The sequence below is a fragment of the Harpia harpyja genome, chromosome 14, assembly GCF_026419915.1.
Source record: "Harpia harpyja isolate bHarHar1 chromosome 14, bHarHar1 primary haplotype, whole genome shotgun sequence".
NCBI lineage: Eukaryota > Metazoa > Chordata > Aves > Accipitriformes > Accipitridae > Harpia > Harpia harpyja.
The window spans coordinates 3,587,746-3,605,775 of NC_068953.1; the positions used below are offsets into that span (position 1 = coordinate 3,587,746).

Consider the following 18,030-nt stretch of genomic DNA (forward strand, 5'->3'; position numbering starts at 1 on the left):
AATGTTAGAAGTTCTCTGTGCTACACGGCAACTAAAATTTCAGGATGATGCATCACAGCATTCGTCTTGGAACAAATATATTTAGTTGGCATGGAAACAGTAAGTTAGGCTGAATGTGGTAAATATCCAGCAGTCATAAAAAATTGAGCAAGTCAGAATAATAAACATTAAAAATGAAAACTTGCTGAATGCTTTTGAATCATAGCTCTTTTACAATTATCACTCCTTTTTTCATTTGAACATGAGTGAAATCCACTTAACAAACTAAGCTGTTCCATTTTATTCCAAATACTTCTACAATATCCTTACTCAGATAACTCCTTTCTCCCCTCTTTATAATCTATTTGAGAAAAAAGAAATTAAAGGGTTGGAAGTCTACATTGGTATTCTCCTTCATTTCCTCAGTAATATTCATGAATTGAACATAATTGATTTTCTGTCTTCAGAGAATCTCTCTCCTTTAAGACTCTATTTGTGACTTGACTGCTTGGAGGAGTATTCCTGTGGTTTGAGTATCTGTAGCGTTGCTACTTCAGTTGTTTGTGAACATGAGGAACAGTTTTCCCTCTATTATCCCCAGTTAGAAATTTTACACTGTACTCAATCCACCCCTGTAGTTAAAAATATCAGAACAAGGAATGAAAAGAACAGGCGCTTTTTTCTGGGAAAAAAAAAAAAAAAAATTATTGCATGTAATTCTTGAAAGAGAGATTCTTGGAGCTTTTTAGTATACTGTGTTGGGGTGATTACCCTTACAAAAAGGAATATGAAATGAAATGAAATGAGGTATTCTAAAGAAATCTAGGTAATAAAGCAAGATGATCACTACCATTAACTTTTATACAGGCCCCAATTCAGCAAAATCTGTTGCATGTGCCTAAATTCCAGGATTCATTAAGGCACACGCTTGAGGTCTCAGTAATGTGCATCATTTTTAATTACACATTCACAGGATGTAAAGTCTGCTGTATGAACAACTTAGATTTTTTAACTATGACTGACAACTGCACAAAGCCATATGACTCAAGAAAGAGAAACATTTTTAGTAGAATGAAAGGTCTTTCTATCAGAAATCTTGTCTTACATTAGATCTAGGCATGTATCAGAGACAACCAAGTGATGCACTACAAGAGTGTACGATACAGGAACATAACCTAAATGGGATTAGTTGATGGGAAGCCAGTTCCCAGAGTTACGCAGTACTGAGATACAAGAACCTTCAACATTGCTTTGCAAGGAAAATGTTTGGACACACCCAAATTTCCTTGGAACCTTCCCAGACTGCTTCAACTGTCTTGGGACTATATATCAAAACCCCTACATACAAAAAACTATATATTAAGTGTGAGTTACACTTTATTTACTGCTGGTTTGCCACTTTCCATGAATACCATTACATATGTCTCAAGAAGGTGGACATCTAATTTTTGAAGGAAACATCCAGCAGCGTGACATGAAGAAAGATGATACAGTTCTGAGACTCCAATCTAGAAGTGTAGCATTACTGAACACATGGACCATTGTCCTAGAAAACCATGCTTAGCAGAGACAAGACAACCTTTATGGAAAAGATAAAATTATTTAGGTTAGTCAAAGTGGGAGAAGTTCCGGGCACTTTTGACAAATGTACGTTCATCAGGATTGGAACTCATCATTCAGATAACGTTGCCATACTGCACCACTGATGAAACAACACAGATATAACGTGATTGCATCTACTCACGCAGCAAAGAGGATTGACGAAGTAAACAGGAGTAAACACAAGTTCATACAAGAACACCAAGTATTGGAATGAAAAAGCTCCATCAAAACAACAGCTCGTCTTCAACTGCAGCACCACGCTCGCCTCCAGACAGCTCAGGGCTTGCCATCAGAGTCCTTCTAATGTATTTCCCCCCCTTATTTATAGGATAGTTTGTCTTTGTCTCTCTGGATAATTATAATAAAGAAAGGTTAACTCTGTGCAATCACCAGAGGGTTATTGTAACAAAGAGTTAAGCTTTGTGGATCTGTCAGTCACTCTTAGAGACCGAAGAGTTATAAGGACATTGCACCGAAAAAAAGACAAACATGGAGCACTAAGATACCACCCAACAAGCCATAACGAGAAACAGCTTTTTATTTTTAATTAAAAGCACAACAAAATGTTTTTTCATGTCTCATTCATTTGTTTGTTGTTGTTATAGAATCAAAACACAAGATTTTTCCTTTTAATGAAAACCAGAAGCTGTTTAACCCTCTCTCCTCCTTATTTATAGACATGAAAAAGCTCAGGAAAGTGGCCTTTGTAATAGCGCCAGCACAAACGTTGATGTTTTATGCAATTCCAATTCAGACAATATTTGGTAAAAGCAGAAAGCAAGTTCTAAGTTTCTGCCTTAAATATTTCAACTCCCTGATCAGCTGATGAGTTGTTAGCTACTGTTAATACTTGATGAACATGTTTACAGGTAGCCTGGCCAAGACATAATAACTGGAAATATGTCAGAGATGTCATTTTTGCATTTTTCTGCTGGAAAGATAAGCATAACTAATGGATTAACCAGTCACACTAACAACTTCCAAAATGTTTGTCTGCAAAATAGACCAAAGCCACCTAAACAAAAACATCCTCGATGGCTCCAGCTTCTTCAGAAAGTCCCAACAGATGAATGGCAGAGACAAGACCGTTGACAAACTCAGATATGAGCGTTACCATAAGTCTGCTAACATATTACCACACTGCAAGAAAAGCTCTAAGCTAGATGGTGCAATGTCATTTAAATAACATTCCTGTTCCATTTGTATGGGGGAACGGGACATTACCAGCTGAGCTAGTCCTTCATCATAGTGCTGTAGGTTAGTTTAGACCGGGTGCTCACGTAAGAAAAAACCTTGAAGGCAGAAAGGGGGGACCATCCTGTGAATCTGCACGTCTAGCCTTCTACCTCTGTATTTCACAAGTCATTTTTTGTTTCTTCTTCTGGCTCCTCTCTCAAAATGGGTCGGGAAGAAAGCAAAATGGCAGTGGCAAAGGTTGAAGAAAAACATAATAAAAAAGAGAGATTTGGAAGAGGACTCTCATAGTGTGCAGGCCAGTGCTGTTCCCCAGGAGGGACAACCATGCACCAAATAGCTAATTTTCCTCGTTTTTTTCCAGAGACTCTTTGAAGCCAAAATGCAATGCTTGTAGGCGAACGCACTCATTACACCGAATTCCTCCAATGCTGCAAGCATTGCAGCTAAGGGTGACCCTGGCCCAACATCTGGATTTGGGAGGCAGAGGGGGAAGAGAGCAGAACAGCTAATCACCGACTCTCCTGAGAGGAAATACATGAACATAAACACCCAGGGGGAATGACAGCTCCCATGTGCAAGTAGGACAACAACAACTGGGGAAAAAATATTTTAAATTAATGATTATTACTCTTCTACAACCACCCCGACTTACTATTCCTGCAGGTATAGATTTAGAAATGCTTTATATAGGATATATGTTATGGATAAAGTTTACTCAGCACCAAACAAAGTTCTCAAATGCTGCAAAACCCAATTTGTATTAGAAACCTGTAAAGTCGTATGTGATTCAGATATCCACCACCTGTATATTTTCCTGAATGTTTCAATTTAATCTGGTTCGAATGCAGATCATTGACTTTCTGTTTCAATACTAGTCTGTAAACTACATACACTATTTTGCTTGAAGCACACTAAATCTCTGATTTCACTGAAAGTATCCAGAATAATTTTAGCACTATTAATCATATGGAACTGTTTACAGACAACATGCTAGGACAATGAATGCATAAGATCAGGAATAAAGATTATTTTTAGCTCAGTTTTTGCCCAATTACAATTCTCTTCATACAAGCCATTAAACAACAGGTTAGAATAGTCTCAGAAACCTCTATTAAAACACTATAGTCAGTTCAAAATAAATGCATCATTTAACAGCTAGAATAGTTTAAATACCAACTTGAAATAGAGAGCATGAGATAAGTATTTGCCTGTAGGGTTCAGACAGTTTAATTCTCTTTTATTACCAAAAAACAGAAAAGCAAGCTAGCTGAAAATTTTGCAGGGAAATATGTGCTTTTGCTTTGAAGCAAGATATTATTTTTAAACATTGAACCTCCTTGCCCAAGGGAAGAGGACAGGGGAGACAGCAGCCGGTACCTGTTCGTGGGTCTCCAGCTCCCAGCGTTGCAGCTTCTTCTCTGCAGCCCGCGCCTGATTGCGGTAACTTTCCACTTCATCTTGTAAGGCCTGAAACAACACCAACGGATGCAAAACACGTGTGAGAAGCACGGGATGGCAGAAAAACTTATAGGTAATGTCGTTCAATGAGCTGATTAAGAAAACAGTGCAGTATCAGTACAGCTCTTCAGCAACAGTTGCTTCCAGCCATACATGAGAGCTGCTAAGACGCGACAGACCCAGTTTGGCCACCCTTATTGAGTAAACTTCTTCTGCACAGGTAGGACCACGGATTGAACAGGAGTAGTTAAGTCTTAGTAGTTCCATCTTATTATAGGCTACAAGAATTCGTACTAAAAATGTAATAAATATCCTCAAAGATCGAAAGGGAAATGGAAATGTTGCAATTGCAACAATTGCATTTGCATTTGCAATTGTCTCCGATTTTTGTTTTCATCTTATTTGTACGACCTGTGCTTCCTAGGAACACTTTTGCAGTGTACCAATAACTTTTCCTTTAAGCCAGAAGAACAATCCTCTCTCTGGAAAACCATGTCTGGAATTTGCAGTGAAAATTTATTCCATATTATTGAAACGGGATGCTCGCCGAGATGAGGGGCTCCCCTCCTGCCCCATAGTAAAGTGTAGCATGTGATCTACAAATGAAGTATAAATGGCAATAAATAAAAAGAGTATTATGATCATGTCACTTTACCACAACTATCCAGTCTTTATTTAGTTCAGAAATAATCACTTCTAAACCAAGCTCATAAAATGCATTGACAAATTTATTCTGTCATTATTGTTCTTCTTATATATTTATTTTTATTACGGCAGTCCCTCAGAGCCTTGATCTTTTTGTTATATGCTTAACAAAAGAACAGTCATGCCCCAAGGAACTGATAGTCTATGTTATTTCTAACAGATACACACCAAACAAACAATACAAAGTTTCAAAGATTTTTTTTTAAAGTTTCCTAGTCATTGTTGAATGTTTGAATACACACTTAACATTTACTTACACATTTACTAAAAGCTTAGTTATGTTGTCAGCTTGAATAAAGGCATTGTTAACCGCAAGTGCTGACTTGAAGCAAAGTGCACAATGTGGATGTTAGATTGACATCAACACAGAGGCGGCTACGGCAGCAGAAAGGGAATATTTTGAGTTATCTTTTGTATGCCAGGAAATCAGGGCATCGCTACCCATCAGCTGAAAAGCGTGGCACGGAGTCAGGACTGGACCTGGGAAGGGACTCACACTGCAGATACGCTATAAATTACACCAAAGATGCCTCCAGTGTTGCTTTTTAAAAAGCTGAGCTGCACAGAGACCTTCTGCAGAGCGCCCTGGAAAGGAGAGACCAACAAGTCCACGGACTCGTCGTGTGCTTTGCAGAACATGCGATACAGTTCACATTTGCTTCCTCCAAGTAGAACACCCGTACATAAACCAGGATCATTAAAAGTACTCACAATGTAAAGATTTAACAGAACCCCCCCCTTGCTCTTTTCCACAGCACTGAAATACTGTACTCTCAAATCATTTACAGGATAAAATTGCTATCGAGATAAGATAAGAGGACTACTTATGATAGATCTTGCACATTGTTTTGAAGTGATGCCAGGCATTAACTTTAAAGTCTTATAGCTATAAAACTATTACATGTTCTGATGCCAAAAATTTAACCAGACCCAAGCATGAACTTCAGATCTGCCCAGGGACTTTTGTGCTATCACCGCTTCCGAGAAATTTTGAAATCCAGGCTTTGAATATATAACCAGTCTTCAATACTCAACAAGTCTTGCAGTACCAGGAATTTGCATTAATATAATGAAATGGATGTGTGAATTGTAGGATTTTTGTTTTCTTTTTGTACATCTAATTTTGTGAGGTAAAACACAAACAAGCATAGTTTGATTTAAAAACTAAAATGATCAGGTCATGCAACGCAGAAATGTGATAAGGAGCAGGGCCGTTCCACGTATCAGAAAGGTCACCAAAGACCCAATTAATTTGACAAAAGTCCTGCCGTAACTCCAAAGTGTCCAGACATAACCAGTACAGGACGACTCTCAGGAACATTTTGGATAAACTACAAAGTATGACCTGTCTTCTCCTGCTATTTCCACAGGATCAGCTTACACAGTCCAAATAGCTTGGCATGGTGAAAAATAAGGAGGGAGAAAACCTCGCTACACATCAGTCGTCCTACCCGGACTCCCTCCTTGTGCTCAAGAGCAAGTTTTACTCTTTCACAGGACTTTGAAGATGGTCAAGAGATAGCATGTATATGTACGAATGTATATATATGTACATATTTGCCTTAGAGAACAGATTTATATCACATTCCATCACAAATCAGCAAGTTTTTGAAAACAAAACAGGATCTCAACTTGTTCCTGGTAAAGACAGCAACCTCATGGTGGCAAAGGAGAGCATTGGTGCACCGCTGTAATCTTCCTTAATTTCTCCATTTTTACTTTTCTTATTTACAACAGACAAACATATTTTGCAGAGCATAAAATGAGAGGTTCCTTTAAATCTGCGGGTTTGCAATGTATCTTAAAGTAATTTAATTCGGGAAATTCAGATAACACAGTCTTTGTTAGGTCCACTGACTCTAGATAGCGCTTGCCAGCGTGGAGCGCACGTTTTTTTTTTATTATGAGAGCAGACAATGTCTTAAACAAGTACAATTTAGAAATGAGGTATTTTTACTATAGCATATAAGTGTAGCAAACTATCAAGTCTTATACTTATCCATTCACCAATTGTCCAAACCAGAGTATACTGTATGAGTTTACAGACTTTTCCAATCACATCGTAACTGGCTGGTGGCACATTGTGCATTGGGACAGCACAAAAAAAGACTAACTCTTCTGATCAATCATGAATACCTATAACTTGACCATTTTTGGACTATTGCTGTGTTGCATACCAGCTCTGCTACCAGTCGCTTTGTAGAATCTAGTTTTGTGTATAAAGAATGTTCCATGAGTAATTAATGTTCATTTGGGTATTTCAGCTTTCCTATCAGCACAAGGACAAAAAAGTAAAACCAAAAGATCAGTATTTGATCAAAGCCATGTCCAAAAAAAAAAAAATAACATCAAAATCTCATGGTTGCTATAGATTCCTGCATATAATTAGCTCTGAAAATAGTAATTAGAAGTAAGCAAGTTTGTTGCCCGTGATTTTAATTTTCTAGGAGGAATCACGATGGATGTCATGAATAATGCACCCTTTTGAAGATCACACTGAAAATTCTCTCTATTGTCAAAAAGCTTCATATGCAGTGGCCAGAGCCTGAATGCTGATAGCTGTTTCTGAAGCTACTCAGTACCCTCAAATTTTTTTCTGTATCTGACAGAGAAGCTTTTGTCATGTAGAATACTCTTAAAAACAGCAGACGACTTACCCCAGGTACACCACAGAACATCTCTTTTGTAAAATTAAACAATGGGTTTTGTTTTGTTTAGAAATGCAGTTTTTATTCTACAGCTTCAAAGTGTCACATTTTGCCCAACGAGTAACAGAGCTTATGTTTAATAACTGCTGAGATGAAGAAAATGGGGTAAAAAAAAATAAAAAAACCAGGCCAATTTTTAAGTGTCAGAGGCTTTTTTCCCTGAACAGAAAACAAAGCCTAACTTATTTAGTTAAATTTTTCCAGGTACAGAATTAATCCCCGTCCCTCAGCTTTGCTAAGTTGACTTACATCACTATTATAAAGACAGGGGTTTTTTTCAGTTAAACTGGCTTTCAAATGCCATGTAAACATGTTTGCTGTTGAAAGTCTACACCATACCTGACCTTGGAAGTGCTTTGTGTTGGCCTGAGAACAAAGAAATGAAATGTTTTGCTTTCCAGCTCAGATATCCTACACTTTGAAAAGCACTTAAAAATGTAAATGAGATAATCAGCTCTACTGCAACAATGTGGGTGAATTACAGCTGTATAAAAGGAACATTCATTTGATTTATTTATAAAAATGGAAAGGATCCTAAAATAAAATCATATTGTAAACATTTTGGTCGCATACAACATTGAGAGACACGAGAAGAATGGAAGAGAAAAGTAACGGCTTTGAGAAGACGCCACTGAAACGTTACGGTCAGATTTTGGGACGTCAAGTGGAGCTGGTGGACGAGTCCATCACTGTCACTGAGATACATGAAATGTTTGGGTACTGGCTGATATGAAAGGAGAAAGGAACATCTGAACTGCATTTCTGGGTAGGCACTTTTTTTTTTTCCTATTATTCTATTGTGGCTTGATTATCATCAGCAAAAAGTTTAATGAAGTTTATTTCAAACCCAACTCTGCTCGTAGTAACTTGGGGCACTTTGGAGACAACCGAGTAGCACATGTGGAATTAGTGCGGAGTTTGGCCTGTGCGGCTCACAGAGATGCTGGGAGGATGCACGAGACCGGAGGAATTCAGCCTGACTTCTGGGTGCCAGACTGAGGCTGCAAAAGAGGTTTGTTTTTTTTTTAAAAAAAAAAACCAACAACTTGTAAAGCATATAGTTTTGACAAGGAGCCATAGAGAGACAAAAAGGTACGATGCCAGCATTACAAAATCCCTTTTCAAGGCAGGAATAAATTTTTGGCATTAGTTACAGGGCTTAATCTAAATCAACTGAAAGCTGGTAAGAGAAAGAGTTCTAAGAATCACAAGAAAAGTATGAAATGGGAATATATGAAGGATTTAGTCTTTAATATATGAAAACTGATTTGATTATCCTTTACCCACAGGATATTTTTAAAAAGAAGTGTTGGATTCCCTGAAAAAAAAATTCAGTTCTGGAAGAATTACATAAACAGAAATCATTATTATTTTTAATTACTTGGTATTGATTATTACTGTGAAGATACTGTATTTACAAAGGTGTGATGTTTTGCTTCTCCAACCTGAAATAATTTCCTACTTTTGGTGTGTTCCCGAGAGTAGACAGGGCTTGATTCCTGCCCCCATCACATCAGTGGCAAGTCTGGGATCACAATGATTTATCTCTCTGGTACTGAGGGTTGAATAAATAAGTGACACTCACAAGGAAAGGAAAATCTTCTAGAAAATGTTAAAACCCCCATGTATTTTCACTTTGAAACAAAAAGTGTCAGCAGGAAAGTCACTGCTCATCATGATCAGATTATGCCAGGTAATGGCAGAGTCTTTTTTTTTATATACATATGTAATTCTTCTTGTACCAGCAACTCTGCACACATGGATGTGCATCTGTATCAAGAAAAGACCTCAATATTTATGACCAGTGGAGAGTAATACTACAACTAAAGGTAGTAATAGTGAGCACTCTTCATCTTCAAAGAATTTTTCAAACATTACCAAATTAATATAATTAGTTAATGAAAGATGCAGTAATAAAAGCTACCATAATTACCTACTGTAGTTTTAATTATCTCCTTACTAATGCCCACAGAGGAAGGCTTCCACTTTACATCCTCAAAACATGTGCCAACAATAATCCTGAATACAGGCCCCTCTTTAAGTGCCTTCTAAATTCAAATTACATCCACTGATGTGTTTTCTCTCCCTGCTCATGAGAAGAAAACCTAGCTCTGGAACTCTAAAGAAAATCCATGCGAATGTTAACAAAAATTGAAGCAAATTTTGTTCCAGAAACATATATGGAGATGCTTTAAAACTTTGTCATAGAAACATTCAATCTTGAGTACCTTTATCTCTCCATGAAGCTGTAAGTATGTGCTGTCTGGGCAAAAACTTCTCCTTTATGCTAGGTGCTCTCACAATTTACAGAGTCAAATGCAACTCCTATTCAAAGAAAGCAGGCCAAGTATCCCATCAAAATTAATCTCAGAACTTAAGTAATTTTAAAGTAAAATATTTTGTGGAGATAAGTAAATTTGTCTGGGTTTATTACTACTATAAATAAATTGGGAAAATATATCTAGGAAGATCACTGACGTAATGCCACGAGTCAGAGCAAAACAGGTGTATTTTTAAAAAGCGAAATACTGATGTTTGAGCCGAATTGTTGGTGCATCCTCAATGCTTTTTGGGTTTTCACAGAGCTTTTTTCCACTGACACTGCTCTGAACCTCGGACGCTGCTCAGTCTCCATGCTGCATTCCAGTGCACGACTGTTTGAAAACCTCTGTACTTAAGTTCTCTCTTGGTTTTGGTGTAAAGCAAAGGAAATCTTATGGTTTTAACCTAATACATATGTTTGCCGTTCACATATGGCAAAATTCCTTTCTGGTGGGAACTTTTTCGCTGTTGTTGCAACACACTATATATCCAAGAAGTCTCCTTTGATGTTGAACTATTGCTCCACTACTCATTATGCTACTGATTCAATATGAAAGGCAAAATTTCTGTGGTTTTTGTTAAAACAATAGCTTTGTTTTTGCAAACAAAGTTTTCCACAACCTATATGCAGGGGCCAACATTACTGCAACAGAAAAGAAAATATCTCTATTATTTTATACTGAAAATAGTTACGGTGTTTAATAACACAAATTATTCTTCCATCCTATAGGTAACATTACAATTACTATTATGACTGTACAGAAAATTTATGCTTTATTGCTCCTCAGGAAGAGAAAGTAAAACACCTTAAGCCATATTTTACTTCTCTTTAACACTTTCCTTCCACTGACCTCCTAGCCTTTTACCATCAGTTCAACCTCATTACCTGGGTGAAGTTGCTAACAACTACGTACGGGTGGGGGAAAAGAGAAGTCCTGCAAAGACCAATCTGCACGGTGTCCTACTATGCAATGACAGAACAGCAAATCTGGGAATCTTCATGCCTAATATATAATTTTAACCACTAAACACTACTTCATGAAGACTGAACATGAATTACAACGTGGAATGAAAATGCAAATGGTAATACCTTTTTAAATGTGTGCCTAAAAGAGCTGGTTGTCCATTTTCTGCTATCATTATGAAAAAAAGGTTTCTTTGGTCAGGAATCAGATAAAGGGGGTAATTTCCAAAGGCACAGAATTCATCAACTCCCACTTGGAATAATGTGAACTCCCACATACTGGGCACATTTGGAAGTCTGGCCCACTTTGCTGACATTTCAAAATGGGAGTGGAGATCTTGCAAAACCACCCGAGCCATGGGCTTTGCCCATTCACGCAAGCCAAGCAGCTCCTTTTTGCACTGAGATTTGCCAGTAGGAGATGCCGTTGTGAAGTATAACAATTTCTTCCCTTGAGGGACTGTGGGAAGAAAGAAAGGGGTTCAGGAAGGAAGGGAATAATTTGACTCTAGGAACAAAATCAAGTCTCTCTAGTAGTAGTGAAAATTTTTTAAAGTAGGTCACTTAACATAAAAGAAACATATATGCAAACATTTTTCCAGTGTGGTAGGCTCTAATACTACACTATTTTCATTTTTTGCAACTTATAGGCAAGAGGCTGATTGGCAGTATATTATATGCTCTGGCTCTTGACTGGATCATCAGCATTAGCTCCTGAGCAGTCCCTTAACACTTTCAGATCAGATTTCATCTGGATTGGCATCTTTTGGAGATTCCCTGAGCACTGTTAGGATTGTCAACATGCATATTTTTTTCCTGCTTTGTTCCTATAAAATACTGACGTGTTTTCAGCATTTTCTGTAAATACCTAGTTGAGCTGACCAAAGTTTTAGGACCATTTTTCTGCAAAGTCTTTAGCCATGCATCCCTAAAACACCTTGATAGCACCAGCAGAGCTATTCGTAGGCTTAAACTTAGGCAAGGGACTAAGCATTTTGCTGAGTCAGGGCTTCACTGCATGGCACTATAAACTCAATTCTTTTGAAACACAGAGGATGTCATAAGGCAGAGGAAGGCCTGCAAAGATAAAAATTCAAAGAAAACAGCAGTGTAAATCGTAAAGTTAGGCTTTTTTTTTTCAGGGGGAGCCAAGGAAGGAATTGTGTTCGGTTTGTTTTTAGTGGCTCAGGTGATAGGCGAGGGGGAGGGAAGCAAGGTTCAAAGAGCAGTAATAAACTTGCTTTCATCTGCTTTTCTCAATGAACCACAAAACCCAACAAGCAGTTGCCATGTGCCAGCGTTGCTTTGTCTGTTATCAGGACATTTTAGGGCTGTCACGATGAAGTCATTCACAAAGCTTGTCAGCTCGAAAGATTTACTATAATATTTACTTGGAGTATTTTGTTAGCATCCTTTAAAACTGGCTTTTCTTTTTTTCCAACCTCTACGAGTTTCATGGTCAAGAGCAGGGGCAGAGGTTGCCGAAAGGAGAAAACTGCTGAACTTTTTCCCTCTTGCACTCTTGGAGGTGTAGACAGAAACACCAATGGTTCACATATACCAGATAAAATGAATCTTTTAAACCCAAAGATACCATGACATCTTAAGCATACTCTTATGAAGGAAAAGTTCAAAACTCCATTTTAAACCACTTATGAGAGGATTTACCAAGATTCTGCCTAATGTTCAGCTGACGCATTGTCAAAAACATTTATCACGAACCTTTTGAAGTTTCTTAGCTCCCCCCTAGTTATTAAAACTTGAACTGCAGAGTTTGTTATCAGCCTCAGAGCACACACAAAATACATCAGGTATTTTTTAAGTCAACCTTTCAGTCTGATTTTGAGACTATTACACAAAATAAAACATTCCCAATCAGGTTAATGTCTGACAGATAATGCTGAACAGGCATAACTGCTGCTCCTGATTGATCCACGAGACAATTTTCATTTCCTAATTTGCTTTTTATTAAACACTTGGCAATCAAAGGGAACGGCAAGGAGTCTGCCATTCTCGGAGCAGGTTTCCTGTGAAGACCTGATGTTGGCTTCAACATTTTCAGACAACTTCTTGAATTTTTGATGCTATGTCGTAAGAATGTCTAAAACGTCGCATCAATGGGTATGCTGTGCTAGTGAAAAACTGCTATTGTGAATACAAATTAACTAGTAAAACATCTGGTTTTACTGCTTGCTGTATTCTTACCAACAGCTCTGCAAAAACAAACATCAGGGGTTTGAGCAGAATTTCCTGCAATGATTTAGGGAACGCCTGACTCATGATAAAGCATATTTATCAATCACTTGCTGAACAAGGCAATCTTTTCACCGCCGGGGGCTTCATTCCCAACGAGGTTTATCACCAAACTGCCACTTTAAGTGGGTGTTCGGAAACTTTACACCTGGAGACAGACCAGAGGTTCCAGTAGACCCCTGGTGCTCTACAAATGTCTCCTTAAAATGCATTCCTTGTCACAGATGCATGAAGACCTGGAAATATAAACATTTCTAACAGGCTTTACAAAGCATCTTATTTTGCTATGCTCTCTTAAAAAGTAAATATGAAAAGCTCAGATTTTTCTAGTCAATAGGCCAATCTGATTCCCAGTAAGAACAAAAGAAAAACTATTTATTTTGTGCAATGAACTAGCAGACTGCCCAATATCGCTGGAGTTCTCCCATTACATAAAATAACACACATTCTCTTACACACACACATGCACGAGAAGAAATCTAATAATGTCTTTACACCTTTCAAAGTAACTTTAATCAACAATACTAACTCACAAGACAAACCACTGCTTTTTGAACTGAACAAGAGCAAGCTCGACTAAACAGTGCCTGCACACTCAATATATGTAAGATGTGAGATGCAGCAAAGTAATATCTTCTAACATTATGTCTGTAAGCCAAAAATGGGACGATTCTTGACAGGGGAGGATGCACACTTGGAAACTCTTCTATTCAAAGTCTTTAATGACCTTCAACCCAATTACATTTGCAACAAGACATGATAATGCAATTGCTCCTATTTAAAAGTATGTGTGACAACTGAACATTTTGAAGTTTGATTCTTTATTTTTTTAATCACGTTGAGATGAAGCTCATTTACTTAAAAAGAAAAAATGAAAAAGAACGTCCTCTGCAGCTGGTCAAACAGATTACGAAACTCTAATCTCACTAGCCTGAGGAAAAGGAAAACTGTTTTTCAAGTATCTATTTTATAGACCATTGGCTTTATACTTTTTAAAAGAGGCATTAACATAACTGATCAGAACATCCCAGAATGTTTCTGATCTAGTTAATCATATGACGTTATGACAGAGACACTTGCTGTCATAATGCCAATGTTTCTAAACATTTCTAAAATCCTTTAAGTTCACATTTTATTCAAAATTAGACATGGGTAAGATCCATTTCAGCTTCTGAAGTTTCTCCTTCTATTTTAGGGCTCTAGAGTACTAGTACAGAATATTTTAGGTAGACAGACATGTACACACGCAGCAAAGAACAATGTCAGGCTCCACAACCTATTTAAATGTTTCTGATAGCTTTTTATTTAAAATATGTTACTCTAATTCCTGCACAACTCATTTCTGGGAGTACCCACCACCCTATTTCTTCAGCCCTAATGTAACCTTTTTTGCTGAACTAGAATCATCAGTAAAGAATTAAGAATTTGTCTAGTTTAAATTTATTGTCTATGCATCCCTTAAAAGCAATCATTTAAAACATTCAAGCCACACTCATTGCACCTCTGAGGACTGATGCATATTGGACGATTTTGGTCTGCAAACTTCCAGCAGGTCTGTGCCCCTCCAAGCCAGCCCTGGTAAGAGCCAACTGCGGACTCCCTGGTAGACTCCCTGATACGAGCATCGCTGCAATAGGCAACTGCTTGGCCGTCCTTGAAACAAACAATCTACATTTGAGCTTTTGACGCTGATAATTTCACCAATACAGGTAACAAATTAGGTGTAATTTATACACAGGCAAACTAAGAAGAGGATGGGAGGGGGAAAAACACTTGCCAAAGCTATTGCTGTGTCTTAGATATAATTTGCCAGAATGTCAATAGCTCTTATCACAGTTGCGACAAAGCAGATCTGATTTCAATGGTGTTTTGATTTTTTTGGTTGGTTGGTTCTTTTGGGGGTTTTTTTTGTTAAGTCTTTTTGGACCCAGTTTTGAGCTGAATGATGGCTGAAAGACTGTGCTAATTCAGTTAGTGGATCTTTCTGCTGTGGCAGAAAAGTCTTACGTGGAAATGCACAGACAGGAGAGAACCTCAGTGCCCCACAGCAGAAGTTTTTGTTGAGTTACTTGTGAACCTAACGAGCATCCCCAAGATATCCCTCTGCTTTTCCTTCGAAAGAAGTCCCACAAGGTCACGATGAGGCAGTTAAAGTACTCCCAAAAGGTACACCAAGCCCAGAAACTGTACAGAGGGAAATGTTTTGCCTCAGACCATCATGAGTGCTAAGGGCACAAGGACTCAAGGAGCAACCACACAGATCCACAGAACAAAAAGCCATCAAAGACTATTAAATTCAGATAGCAACTCCCTTAATTGCATCTTGCTGGAGAATGGGAAAGTATATTGAGGAAATGTCCCTAAGTCTTCAGCCTGTTCTGCTACTCTTTTCTGGGCATCTCCTATCAGATACCATGTCCCAGAAGACAGAGACAGATGGACTCCAGTTTGACCCAGCACAGCCACTTCCATTCTCCTTGAGCCAAAACAATCTTTGCAGTTTATCTCCTACAGGACTTTCAGGCTTTTGAATGACAAGCGTCAATCCAAAGTGTCAATATCCACAATACAGTTCAGTCATCATCCAAAATGCTCTGAACAAGAAAAATAATCCAACCAGTGTCTTCTGGTTTCAGAAATGCTTGGTGAGAATGTTTCTGCACAGGTAGAAAATGCTACAAGAGTTTGACTGGCTGAGGAATGCTTGATCAATGCTAAGCGAACAACTGCCAAACCTGTTTGGCACATCTAAAAGGCAGGCAGGCTCTTTTCATTTTCTCTTTTTTTTTTTTTATATATGTAAGTAGTTCCAAATATTCTTATATGGATGACATTTTTAAAATGCAAAAGCATTAAAAATAACAGAAAACAGATCAAGTTCTAAAGCACCACCGGTTTCTCATTTGTGCAGCTACATACTAACGTCTCTCATTAGACCTGCGCAGCACAAAGAGCAGAGCTTTCCAGGCACTTTGTGCACACACACAAACTTTTCCTCATCACAAATGAGACATAAACTGCAGGAAAAACAATACATGGTGCAGTGGGAAAGTACTAGGTATTCCAGTATTGTTAAAGTTGCATAAATCTTGATCGAGTTTCAGAATCTGATAAGGAAGCACAAATAAACTTGTCCTCTGCAGAGGCAGGTTTCGCAAACAGCAAGTTAGAGAGGGAGGAGAGACATCAGCCTTCTCACATACGCCACGAAGGCTGGATTATTAGAGACAGGTGCTAGCAAATGAGTCCACAGCAATGCCAAACTTGACTTGCAAATGCACATTTCCATACGATTCAGGATGCAGGGGTGACCTGGTAGAGGACAGTGGAAAGGAAAAAGCAGTATGTAAACACTTAAGGCAAGTATAAATGCTAACAGTGATGACAAAGGCCTCACTGTATTCTGTGCCCATCAATCACTTCACATTTTCCTGTGTCCTCCCTGCTTTTCAGATTTACACAAATGTAAGTAGAAGTGATGCGTTATTCTGGTAGGAGGAAGAAAACAATATATCAGGTATGAATTGCTCCTTGGGGCTTAGAGCACAGCTGTGGTCAAAGGTGCTTCCAGGTATGCAGACAATTAAAACCCACTGATATGATTCAAGTTATTACATAGTCTTCAGTAATTACTGTTTTACCTTGCCGAATTACAAGTGCAAAACTGTAAAGGATATGAATGATAGTAACATTAGGAACAAAAATATAAGGCATTTAAATATAGCCATATCAAGCGAAGCAATGCTTTTTTTCTGAAGCCAGCGAGACCCAGTACACGTCTCAGTTTTCTCCTTCCAGCTGCCTGCAGAGTTCTGGCTTGGTCCAATTGTGCAGGTGCTCCTGCAGGTATCTAACGCTCGGTAGTCTGAATTTTTATTTATACGGTTTCATTCTGCCACTCCCAAGCTTCTCAGTAAGCAAACAAACTCACTTTTCATGTTTAGTTTTCTCTTGTTTGTACTTTCACCCTTTCTTACATAACAAACTTGGAAGAGAGCAGCAGCACGGAGAGCGCCCGGGGCTCCTGGCGCGGGTGCAACGGATCGGACACTCGCCTGCGGGCATCATCCCTCCCTGAATAAGCACATCCTCTTCCCGTGTCTCCTCCCGGTTAGATCCCGGTGGTGGAAGGGTGGATGCTGGGTGAGAAGGGAGTCACGCTGGCAAGAGGAATAAAAAGGCCACGCTGGACCATGGTACCACATATGGGTACCCGTGGCAGTCCCTGAACAGTCATGTAGAAAATACAAAGGAAAACGTTACAGCACTTCAGGATTTACTGTCTTTTCAACAGTTCTAATACAGAGAACCAGTACAACCTTCTATTGAAATTAAAATGTTGCACTCCTGAGACAGTGACTCTCAGGAGCCCGGATGAATTTTGGACTAGTGCTGCTGCCCATTTGGCAAGAGCACAAATGCTGTGCTTTCCTAAACCACAGTATATCTGCATGAAGCTTTGGTGCTGACATGTCCTAACTCATTATTTCCCAGGAAAAGGGACTGTTTTGTTTTCTCCTCATCTGGTTCTAGAAGAACTTGCATTCATTCAGTTTTGTTTCACAGATGATCTGATTTGTTTTCAGGACACGATCAAGCGATGCTTTCCTTCCTCCCCACACAGCAAATGTTATTGCTTTGTGATGGTCTAAACTGGAAGAGAGCAAAACCCAGCGCAAAACTGAGCAGTGACTTTACGGCAGATCTCAAAAAGGGAAATGAACGGTACATTGCATGTTTTGTCTTCTAAGGCCAACACGGACAGGCTTGAAACCCATGATCTCATGCCATGCTGGGCCAGGAAAATGGCATATTCAGGGCATAGGTTTCCAGCATAAAAAT

General features: G+C 38.6%; 1 protein-coding gene across 4 annotated transcripts in view; it reads right to left on the minus strand.

Moving 5' to 3' along the window:
• CEP112 (centrosomal protein 112) overlaps window positions 1-18,030 on the minus strand; it is a 175,211-nt gene that overhangs the window by 13,815 nt on the left and 143,366 nt on the right. For all 4 annotated transcript variants that reach the window (XR_008238246.1, XM_052807763.1, XM_052807765.1 and 1 more), the window contains one exon: window positions 4,156-4,245. Coding sequence is in view for 3 of the 4 variants with exons in the window: in XM_052807763.1 (XP_052663723.1) it covers window positions 4,156-4,245 (90 nt within the window). In the remaining variant the exon portion in view is untranslated. The remainder of the gene's footprint in view (window positions 1-4,155; window positions 4,246-18,030) is intronic.